Here is a 12,038-nt window from a genome sequence, read left to right on the forward strand (position 1 = left end):
TAAGCGGCTTAGCGGCTTAGGAAAAGGGGCGGGAAAGGGGGGGTAACCCGCAGGAACTCGCAAGACATTTTCGTCTTGCGAAGCAAGCCCATAGGAAATTTGTTTTGCGAAGCGCCTCCAAAACAGAAAACCCACTGTACATCCCTTCTTGTGCTTCCAGATATTTTAAATCTTAATTGTAGCAATTCCTCAAGTTGAGTTGTTGTCGTTTAAGTTTTTGAGACAGGTTGTTCTTAAAACAGGTGGTCCTGGAAGAGCATCCATGCCAACACCAGGAAACACGGCAGCCTTTAGAGCAGCTCTATGGACCAATATGGAAAAGCTGATGGATCAAATCTGTGCAGCTTGTGGGCAGGTACTTGGCTATTTAAACATCCTCTTCTGGCTTGGCATGGTTTGGAGGGCACTGTGAAATGCAGAAGCGAGTTGGGCTGAAAATGACATCTTTCCTTTTCAGGTGCAGCATCTGCGGAAAGTACTGTCCATGAAAAGAGATCCAGTTACACAGGTGTGCTTCATTGAAGAATTAGCAAAGGTAACGCTTCTCTCCTGGCCTCTTCCCCTGCACCACATCTCTCCCTTCTAACTAAGTGCATTATTGCAAAGGTACAGTGCTGCCCCGCAAGACGAACGCCTCGCAAGACGGAAAACCCGCTAGACGAAAGGGTTTTCCGTTTTGGAGGTGCTTCGCAAAACGAATTTCCTATGGGCTTGCTTCGCAAGACGAAAATGTCTTGCGAGTTCCTGCGGGGTTTTTTCCCTTTCCCCCCCCTTTTCGTAAGCCCTAAGCCACTTATCAGCTGATCCGCTGATAAGCCGCTTATCAGCTGATCCGCTAAAAGCCGCTAAACCGCTAATAGCGCTAATCCGCTAAGCTGTCAATGGGCTTGCTTCGCAAGACGAAAAAACCGCTATACGAAGAGCCTCACGGAACGGATTAATTTCGTCTTGCGAGGCACCACTGTAACGCCTTTTTTAATTATGTCAGCAGAAAGGGAGTGTTCGCTTTTTGATATTTCAGTGTGTAATGAAATAGTGGTGACACACAGACTAGCCCGAACAGTGTGCATTGATGGATGATTCAAGATCTATAGCAGGCATAGGCAAACTCGGCCCTCCAGATGTTTTGGGACTACAATTCCCACCATCCCTGACCACTGGTCCTGTTAGCTAGGGATGATGGGAGTTGTAGTCCCAAAACATCTGGAGGGTCGAGTTTGCCTATGCCTGATCTATAGTCTCTTGGGCACAGACACAAGGCTAGCTTGTATGTGTACCTTTCAGGCAAGTAGAACTTAACCATTTGATGTTTCGTGGGACTGGCGTCTGGTTTAAACCAGGACCTCTGTTGCTTTGTGTACAGTGTTAGCCTGCCAGCACAGGGATGGCCTGGTCTATGAATCCCTTGTGTGCACCTGCAAAGCACCAGGAATATCTCGCTTGCTTGTTCTCCTTGCTTTGGATGCAAACTAGTGTAACTTGCTCTGAACTTTCGGGGGCGGGGGGAACCACCTCTTGAAGATGGGGAACTCTGTGGAATGGCTTTTTAGGGAATGCAAGAGACTGAAGTATGGGAGGAATTGATAACCCCAAAAGAGATGTGCATAAACACTGCCCCATCTCCACATGGCAGCATTTGGGCCCAATCCCTTGGGATGACTGCTTTTTTGTCATATTTGAAAGAATAATAAAATATCATTACGTGCCTTTATTAATGATCAGTGTTATCTTTCGCCATAATACTGTGTGCATTGGCTAATTAATCTTATGTATTAGTAAGATAATGTGTCTTTGTATGGTTTGTCACATGATCCAGCCATCTGCTTCTCTCCTTTTTGGCAATTCCCTCTTTGATAAACAATCCACGGCTGTCCTTTGCCTACAGTAGCTCCCCTCTGAATACCTATTCTTATCCATTCACTTGTATTGTGCTGTATTCTTATTTAGACAAATTTGATGAATGGTCTTCCCAAGGGGCAATAACAGTGCTAGCCAATCAGTTCATCTATCATAATTTGTGAAGGAGAGCCCCTTCCTCATTTCATGTTCAAGTTCAAATTTTATGCAAAGGGAAAGAGAAAATGTTTCAATTCCATGTGCTGGATAAAGTCCAGCAGATTCAATTTTTTTAATGGAGAGGAGAGACCATTTATGCAAATAGTTTGCAGTATAAATATTAAATGGAGAAACAAAAACTTGTTTCTTGCGGCGGCATGCTCTTTGCAGTTTCTCTTATGAATCGACTTAAAAGAAAAACCCTAGGAAACATACCCTCTTCATATGAGAAGCTTCTCACAGCTACATGGTCTTTGTTAGGAGTTACAGCCTGCCCCTTGCAAGGCATTGGCCTGAGTAATAGTAATTTATCTTACACACTGATGCCAGGAAATTATAGGCCAGGGACCTGCCTTGGGTAAACTAGTGGGAAGCATGGTCAAGGGTAGAACTGCAAGGCATAGGGAAGCATAAGCCTTGCCCTGCAAGAATTAGCATTGCTTCTGTAAAGGGCTCCTCTTGTGCCCTACTCATTACAGGTGGTGAGGTCAATTCTGAAAGATGCACCCCCAAAATGTTTCTGTGTTTGACATTGTAAGTTTCTTTTTGGCACATAGAGGAAGACGTTTCATAGCTCAGTGACACGTGCTCATTCTCCCTCTGCAAAATGGTGTCAGCCTAGATCTCTCTGGCTGCTCAGTATACTCAAATCATTTATGTGTGAAAATCTAAGTGATGAGGAATAGGGTTGGCTTTTTTTCATGGCTGGTCACTATGAACACTGCATTTCTAAAAATATTATTTGCTCGGTTTGGTTGTATGTCCAAAGATGTGTCTTTGGGATGGGACCAGAAGATGGCTGGGTGATTTAATAGACTGATACACCCCCTTTTTTAAAGCTTCCCTAACCCCACTTTTGATGGCTTGAAGGGAGATGCCCTTAAAAATTCCTGCACTTCCCTAGCAAACATTGTGCTAGAGAGGACCACTGTAGATCCTAGTTTAAGTAATTCAACAATATTTTGTTTTATTGTAAATTCATGCTCATGTGGAACGTAGAGTGTGTAATACTAGTCAAGAGAAATCAATAGAAGAAAAAGTGTTGATCATTCAAATGGACATGTTTGCATTTGCATGTCTATTTTGATACAGTACCATTATTTGGCATTTATTTGGCTGAGGGGCGGGTCTTTAGTCCATTGTATTCTGCCCCAGTGCTTATTTCTCTGAACTTCTGATGGAATGCAGTTTTATTTGAACCCCAAACAAAATGTGCACTGGCCTTAACGTTCATAGATGGCATTGGTATTGTGTGCTGAAAACCTGCCTTTTGCTGCTGCTACTGAAATAAGGCTATCATGTATTTTTTAAGTCCCCTAGTTATCTAACATACAGTGGTACCTCAGGTTACAGACGCTTCAGGTTACGGACTCCGCTAACCCAGAAATAGTACTTCAGGTTAAGAACTTTGCTTCAGGATGAGAACAGAAATCACGCGGCAGCGGTGCGGTGGCAATGGGAGGCCCCATTAGCTAAAGTGGTACCTCAGGTTAAGAACTGTGTCAGGTTAAGAACGGACCTCCGGAATGAATTAAGTTCTTAACCCGAGGTACCACTGTATTGTCACAAGCTGCTAGGTAGGACTTTTGGAACTGCCTAACAAGCAGCTAAAATCTAGAAATGCAAGCATACCCTCAGTGTCTGTTGAACAATAGGGACAGCCAGATGGGAGTTCAGGATCTGTTGAGTCTGCTGCCAGTAGTTAAAAATAAGCTGATAAATCATGGAAATTCTAATACTCATTTAAAAAGCCAAAGCAATTTCACGTATGATACTATCCGTTTCCACTCTACATAAAGTGTCTGGGAGAGGAGAGAAGGTTGGGTTTTTGTGTGTCCACATTAGAAAGTTGATCTAACAACAAAACACATTGGAACTTGTCCATTTTTAAAGGGCCGTATGCCCATTCTCACAGGAGATGATAACATAAACCCTGCATTTTACATTCTGTTTGCTAATTACTGGTGGTGAGGTCAACTCTAGCATTACATCTATCTTCCTCAACAGCTGTGATTCCACTTTAGATGCCCATCTGTCTCCTTGGAGACTGCAATGCAAGTAAGTGGCCATAGCTCCACCTACATTGGTCACTGGCCACCCTCACTTCTGCCTCTGATCCTTCCCATCACTGTCATGTGCTCACCAGAACGTTGCCAAGGAGCAGGTGGGAAAGTGTTCCCCATCCCTGATTTAGACATTATTGCCATATAAAAATACTATCCCCCTGGAATCATCTGTACACAGATTAAAAAGCAAAGACACACACCTGACTTTTTCGTTTTAGTTTGAAAAGCAATATTCAAAAATATATAAACCATGTTCTCCCTGGCACCTACATAAAGAGATTACCATTTAAAATGTTATTTTGCCACTGGAAAGCACTGAATATAATGAAATGTAGCCTGCAGTGAAACAAAACACAAGACCCTCTTCAAAACTGTGGTGGTGTTTATTGATTGTGTGACCACCACACTATATATCATATACACAATAGCATAAATATATAGGCATTATACATATGTATATAAAATCTGATTCAAAACACCACAAACAGAAATAAAGGGTGGATTGAGGTGATTGGGAGCTTGACAGTTCCTCTAATGACATTTTTTTTTTTTTTACTACTGCAAATGATATCTTTTGCTCGGAGTCTCACATTTGGAAGTCACGTTGCTATAGAAATAGCGTGTACGGATCTTCCTTCGCTCAGTCCCACGAGGCCTGCAATACAGAATTGTTAAATCTTTTGCAGTCCTCTGTTATGGCTTACAAATATTTATGGGGTAACTTCCAAGGTCTTTTGTCTTCAAGATGCTTTTTCCAAACCTGCCTTTGGGGCCTCGATGATTAGAAAAACCCTGTCCACATTAGTATTAAGAGCTTTGTTTTGGGACCCTGTAGCAGATGAACTGCACAGTAATATTCTCTGTATAGCTTTACATTTCAAAGGGCCTTGAGAATAAATGTTTTTCATTGTTTTAATCAAACTGCTCCTGGAGGCTGTGTTATGTGCTGTATAAAAAGGAGGACTGAAATCAGTGTGCCATAGTAAGAGGTGGTATTTTTCCTATATAAATAACACTGTTGAGCACTTGCAAGTAGTCATCTAATATTGCACAGGTGGAATGTCATTTTGATTTTACATTTTAAACCTTGCCCAGGATGTAATGGTAGCTGTTGGTTATCTGTATTTTTAACTATTGATCTGTCATAATGCTCACCAGAGGGTCTATTTATCAAGCATGTTCTCCACGACAATCACAACCCAAGTAGTCACGTGGCACAAAAAGGAAGTACTTATCCCCAGGATTTTTTTTCCTACCCAGTGCTAAGTAATCTGAGCTTTGCTGCTTCTGTTTATGGAGAGGACGGCGACCAAGATGATCAAGGAGGACAGGAAGCCAAGCCTTAGGAGGAACGGTTGAAAGAATTGGATATGTTTAGCCTGAAAAACAGAAAACTAGGAGGAAGATAAGATGGCCATCTACAAATATCTAAAGCTGAGCTTTCCAAACTTTTCGTGTTGGTGACACACTTTTTAGATAGCAAACCGGAGGTCAAACTAACCCCTTTCCAGCTCTGGGAAGAGCGCAGGGAGCGTTTGTGTGACACACCTACACACTGCAGCCGACACACTGCACGTGTCGCGACACACAGTTAGGAAAGCTCTGATCTAAAGAGCTACCACATGGAAGATACAGTGGTACCTCGGGTTAAGTACTTAATTCGTTCCGGAGGTCCGTTCTTAACCTGAAACTGTTCTTAACCTGAAGCACCACTTTAGCTAATGGGGCCTCCTGCTGCTGCCGCACCGCTGGAGCACGATTTCTCTTCTCATCCTGAAGCAAAGTTCTTAACCCGAGGTAATATTTCTGGGTTAGCGGAGTCTGTAACCTGAAGTGTCTGTAACCTGAAGCATATGTAACCCGAGGTAGTACTGTAGATCGAGCTTGTTCTCTCCTGCTCCAGAGGACAGAACCTGAAGCAATGGATTGAAGTTACAAGAAAGGAAATTCCGGCATAACACCAGGAACATTTTTCTGACAGCAAGGGCTGTTCGACAGTAGAACAGACTCCCATGAGACGTTGTGAGCTCTCCTTCCTTGGAGGTTTTTAAGCAGAGGTTGGATGGCCATCTGGCATTCATGGTCTAGTTGAGATTTCTGCATTTGCAGGGGTTGGACTTGATAACGTTTGAAGTCCCTCCCAACTCTACAACCCTCCCAACTCTATGATTCTATTTCAGTTCCCAGTAGTAAATTTCCACCATTGGCTGGAGGGAGTTAAAAAAGCTGGAAGGCTTTTGATTTTTCTCCTGTTTGGGAGCTACTTGTAGTGTTCAAGTCTCCTTACTTTGCAGCTGGTTCTCTTCCTTCCCCATCCCCTCGGGGGGGGGGGGTGCAGTCATATCTCGCTTCTGCAATTAAATCTCTTCCTGCTCTTACTGAGAAAGCTCTATGGACTCAACAAGTAATGAGATTGTCTGGTGAGCCCTGTTCACACCGCTGATGTAATTTCCCCCAGAAAGGGTATCCATCTTTGTCATTTGCAGCAGAAGCAGCAGCAGAGTATTGTGACACCTTAATAGAATTAACACATCTATTGTGGCCTAAGCTTTGGTGGGTCACAATCTGCTTCATCAGGTGGTTTGCCTCTTTTCTACCCTACCTGAGAAAGGGGGGGTGGCATTTCACACTTAACCTGATCATCTGGACTATCCCACCTGCTTAAGGGACGGATCCCAAAAGGTGATGCGTTGGACAAATAGTCCTGTAGGATTCCTGCTTTGTTGCAGATTTGTTGTTGTACAAGAAGCATCTTTCCATAACTAAGGAAGAAGGGGAGACCACTGTGAATATTTGCGTTGTCAATCCACGTTGCTTAGCGTTCCAGTAGACTAGCAATAGGCACCGCCCGCCTGTTTGAAGAGGACTGATAGATAGAAATTCACTAGTAATACTAGGTTTCCTTTCAAATATAGATTAATTGCAAAAGACAGACAGCAAGCTTGTGATTTTTCTAAATGAGCAGATAAATATGTTTTGTCTAAAAATAGGATACTTGTTCTGTCTTAACGTTGAAGAAATAATTTGAAATGAGACTTTTAGATTGCAGCTGTAATGTCATTGCTTGTTATCACAGATGACACAGTATGCCAGGTTTTTGGCTGGTTCTGAGGAATTCATTGATTCTTTGGTAGTAATTGACTGGAACATTCAGTTATACTTTAGAGCAATGGCATCAGGATAGATTAATGTGAACAAGTAGGTTCACATTTCTGTCACTACCAGCCGTTTTTGCCTTCAGGAATAATCTTATAATCCTGTGACTAGGCAGCAGTATGCTAAATTTGGAGCCTGTTCTGTTGATGTGAGCATCTGCATGTGATACAATGCTTGCAGCAGATGTAGTACTTCTGGTTTGCTTGGAACCTCCAGCTGGAAATTTATTGGGCAAAACCGTCAACATTGCATAATGTTGCATAATGCAGAAATGTGTAACTTTGAACCTTTGTTCCTATGGCTTCCCTTTGTTCTGTGATTTATCAGAATAGAGTGAGAGAATTTTAGTTTCACAAGTGAACATGCGCCAGTGGATTAGGAACCTCTCTATCATTGCCACACATTGCATATCTGTAGTTATTTAAGAGCACATTTGGATTATAGTTGGGACTTGCAATGAGTCAGTGAGCTAAAGGAGACTTGTAGTCCACTCTTGGGGGTCATCTGCTGGTTGCAAGCCATCAAAGTGTTGTCATACCTGATCACCTCACCCCCTACATCAGGGGTAGGCAACCTAAGGCCCATGGGCCACAAGCGGCCCATGGGGGTTGTTTAACTGGCCCACGAGCCGCCCCCGAACTGAGCCCCCACGCGCTGTGCTGAACCAGCGTGGCACAGCGCGGGGACTCACTTCCGCAGCACTGGAAACTGCGAGCGCATGAGCAATCCAGCCCACGGAAGGATCTCTACTGGAGTGAACCGGCCCAGGTGAGGTAAAGCTTGCCAGCCCCTGCCCTACATACCTAAACTATATCTATGTTTTATGGGAGATGGCACCCTGCAGATACCATCCCAAGAAACATCTGCAGTGTGGCAGCACCTACACTTTGGAACTGCCACTCCTTGCATAGCAAAGAAACGCCTTCACCATTGGCTTTTGGGCACATGCTAAAGACGTTCCTATTTCCATAAGGCTTCTAAATTCTTTATCCCAACTGATATCTTCCCTGGATCTAAATTGATTTTATGTACAGGTTGTTGTGTTGAACCGTTCTTATATTTATAGTTATTGCTTTTTGAAAAGGTTGGGCATCTGATCCAGTCAATCAATGTGCATTATGTAGCATTATGCAGACATAAGCTTCTGTGTAAGCATTTTCTGCTGTGGGAAACAAGATACTGGACCAGAAAGGCTGTGATCCACCAGTCTCTTCTTGCATTCTTACAGTGAAATACAGGAAAAATATGGACTCATTCAACTACAGTGGTGCCTCGCAAGACGAAAAGAATCCATTCCACGATTCTCTTCGTCTAGCGGTTTTTTCGTCTTGCGAAGCAAGCCCATTGACGGCTTAGCGGATTAGCGCTATTAGCGGCTTAGCGGCTTTTAACGGCTTAGCGGATAAGCGGATAAGCGGCTTAACGACTTAGAAAAAGGGGGGAAGGGGAAAAAACCCGCAGGAACTCGCAAGACATTTTTGTCTTGCAAAGCAAGCCCAAAGGAAATTCGTTTTGCGAAGCACCTCCAAAACGGAAAACCCTTTTGTCTAGCGGGTTTTCCGTCTTGCGAGGCATTCGTCTTGCGGGGCACCACTGTATAAAATAGGATAGCGGTCCAGTCCGTAAAAACAGAAGGATAAAAATGTACAAAGTGGAATAATATTGGGTGGTCATAAGCATAAATCAAAAGATAAATATAGATTCAATTGAGGTGTGAATACTAACCTTAACCTCTAAGTGCACATAAGTGTCTCAAGACAACTTAATTGGGAGCAATAAAGGGGAGCATGGCCATAGAAAGGAGCAAAACATCACCGGCAGAGCAGAAGACTCAAGGAATAATAATAATAATAATAATAATAATAATAATAATAATAATAATAATTTATTATTTATACCCCGCCCATCTGGCTGGGCCTCCCAGGAAGAGGACATCTAAAAGTGCACAAATAAGATCGCACCTGTGTGTGTGTATGTTGAAACTACATTTATATACGCACCTGTGTGTGCTGCTGGTGGAAGGGAGAACTCATTGTGTTGCTCTGAGGGAAATGGGTTACCAGGCTCGGCAAAAAGCCTCCCGTGCTCTTGAAATACACTTACAGGTCACAAGAGGCTGATGCCCTTCATCCTGTATCGCTCTTTAAAAGAGTAGGAGTTTGATTGAAACAATTTCCACTGAGCTGAAAAGTTAATCGGATGCAGTCCATTACTCATCTTGTCAGCGGCTTCCACTATAGCGGATTGTATTACAAGATGATAATCTGTCTGTTACTTGAGTTCACAGACAGCATTACAAATGTTTTTCCCTCGCCCGCCCGCCCAATCGCTGTTTGTGTGACTTAACGTTCTTTGTGTGTGTGTAATTTTCACCTGGCTTCCAAGCTTAATGAAACAATTCCCCCCTGGAAATAAGGCCTGTGCTGGCGATGGTGTGTTTTCGGTGCATGCTAAAAACCTTTCTACCCATCTATTCTCTCGCTGATGAGTGCTGTTGGTCAAGTGCACTGCTGGTTACAGTCAATATGCCAAATCCTTAGATTGTGTTTTTATACTGCTTGGATGGTCCAATGGCCTGAACTCGGTTTAAGGCAGCTTCTGGTGGTCCTTTCATGGGAGACATGAAGAGTGCAGTATCCCTAGTTGTAAATTTGGGGCATTTCTGACTTATCTCTCTTGTCCTCTTTTTCTCCCAGGATGGCCTTTCAGACATTTTGTGCACATTTTGGATGGCAGTGACTCAGACTCTTGCCTCCCAGTTTCAGAAGGCAACCGACTGTAAGTATTGAGTCCGGCCTGTGCGATTCTTTTGTTTTCTACATGTATCCTGAAAATATGTTAATTCTGTAGAATTCGCCACTGCCGCCGCCCCCGCTACCCAGCCAAATAGTGCTCAATAAACTACCAGTGTGGGTTGGTAGGAATCAACCCTCCCCACCAAAAAAATATGTAACTGTCTCCTGCAATATATCCAGTCCTTCGGTCCAGCATGGGGGAGGAATGCATGTCTTCAGGGCTTCTGACAACCTCCCAGCAAAAGCAGGAAGTGGCTTTTTCACTGGCATGCAGGGAAGATGTCCCCTACTCTGCTGAAGTAGCAGAGGATGTAGCTTTCACAAACTGAGTTATAAATAAATAAATAAATAAATAGTCCAGTAGCACCTTAAAGGTAAAGGTGCCCCTGCCCGTACGGGCCAGTCTTGCCAGACTCTGGGGTTGGTGCGCCCATCTCACTCAAGAGGCCGGGGGCCAGCGCTGTCCGGAGACACTTCCGGGTCACGTGGCCAGCGTGACATCGCTGCTCTGGCCAGAGCCAGAGCCAGAGCCAGAGCCGCACACGGAAACGCCGTTTACCTTCCCGCTGGTAAGCGGTCCCTATTTATCTACTTGCACCCGGGGGTGCTTTCGAACTGCTAGGTTGGCAGGCACTGGGACCGAACGACGGGAGCGCACCCCGCCGCAGGGATTCGAACCGCTGACCTTTTGATCGGCAAGCCCTAGGCACTGAGGCTTTTACCCACAGCGCCACCTGCGTCCCCTCCCAGTAGCACCTTAGAGACCAACTAAGTTTGCTTTTGGTATAAGCTTTTGTGTGCACGCACACTTCTTCAGATACACTGAAAGAGAAGTATATCTGAAGAAGTGTGCATGCACACGAAAGCTTATACAGTGGTGCCCCGCAAGACGAATGCCTCGCAAGACGAATGCCTCGCAAGACGAAAAACTCGCTAGACGAAAGGGTTTTCCGTCTTTTGAGGTGCTTCGCAAGACGAATTTCCCTATGGGCTTGCTTCGCAAGACGAAAACGTCTTGCGAGTTTTCCCTCCCCCCCCCTTTTTCTAAGCCGCTAATAGCCGCTAAGCCGCTAATAGCGCTAAGCCGCTAAGCCGCTAATAGGGGTGCTTCGCAAGACGAAAAAACCGCAAGACGAAGAGACTCGCGGAACGAATTAATTTCGTCTTGCGAGGCACCACTGTACCAAGAACAAACTTAGTTGGTCTCTAAGGTGCTACTGGACATTTTTAAAAATATATTTCGACTGCATCACAGCTACCTACCTGAGTTTAAAAAACAAATACCTGTGGAAATGTAATAAGGACGAGGTGGTTCTGTGGTGTTTTAGCTGTAAGCCACCTTGAGCTTCAGGAGAAAGGTGAGATATAAATTAATATAGTGATAATAATAACAGTAATACTAATAGGCTGCCTTTTTTGCTTGCTTGCTTGGAAATCTGCACAAAATAATGCAGGTAGGGAAGAGTTGCATTGCTGATCTACTAGGTGCCCATGATATCCACGCAGCAGTAACCCACACAGCATTTGTGATGGCACTAGGTGGAAAGAGAAAACGTATTTTTTCAACATTAAAATGCTGCAGTTTCAGTGCTCAGGAAATCACGTTTCCTACAACAGAAGCGCTGCCTTGAGGAAATTGGGTTTTGCACAGTCCTGAGTATCAGCTACAGTGGTACCTCGCAAGACGAATGCCTCGCAAGACGAAAAACGTGCAAGACGAAAGAGTTTTCCGTGTTTTGAGTCGTTCCGCAAGACGAATTTCCCTATGGGCTTGCTTCGCAAGAGGAAACGTCTTGCGAGTTCTTGCAAGTTTGTTTCCTTTTTCTTAAAGCCGCTAAGCCGCTAAGCCGTTAATAGCCGCTAAGCCGCTAAGCTGTTAATAGCTGCTAAGCCGCTAATAGCCGCTAAGCCGCTAATAGCCGCTAAGCCGCTAAGCTGTTAATAGCTGCTAAGCCGCTAATAGCCG

General features: G+C 44.2%; 1 protein-coding gene and 1 long non-coding RNA gene across 4 annotated transcripts in view; one reads left to right on the forward strand and one right to left on the reverse strand.

Moving 5' to 3' along the window:
• COG5 (component of oligomeric golgi complex 5) overlaps positions 1-12,038 on the forward strand; it is a 177,374-nt gene that overhangs the window by 112,756 nt on the left and 52,580 nt on the right. For all 3 annotated transcript variants that reach the window (XM_079993619.1, XM_079993620.1, XM_079993621.1), the window contains exons 9-11: positions 243-355; positions 458-535; positions 9,974-10,055. In XM_079993619.1, the coding sequence (XP_079849745.1) occupies positions 243-355; positions 458-535; positions 9,974-10,055 (273 nt within the window). The remainder of the gene's footprint in view (positions 1-242; positions 356-457; positions 536-9,973; positions 10,056-12,038) is intronic.
• The window catches only part of LOC307225698, a 35,510-nt gene continuing 30,150 nt past the window's right edge, over positions 6,679-12,038 (reverse strand). The window contains exon 3 of the long non-coding RNA XR_013843141.1: positions 6,679-6,883. This is a non-coding gene — a long non-coding RNA (uncharacterized lncRNA). The remainder of the gene's footprint in view (positions 6,884-12,038) is intronic.

The sequence above is a fragment of the Podarcis cretensis genome (assembly GCF_951804945.1).
Source record: "Podarcis cretensis genome assembly, chromosome: 10".
NCBI classification, from domain to species: domain Eukaryota; kingdom Metazoa; phylum Chordata; class Lepidosauria; order Squamata; family Lacertidae; genus Podarcis; species Podarcis cretensis.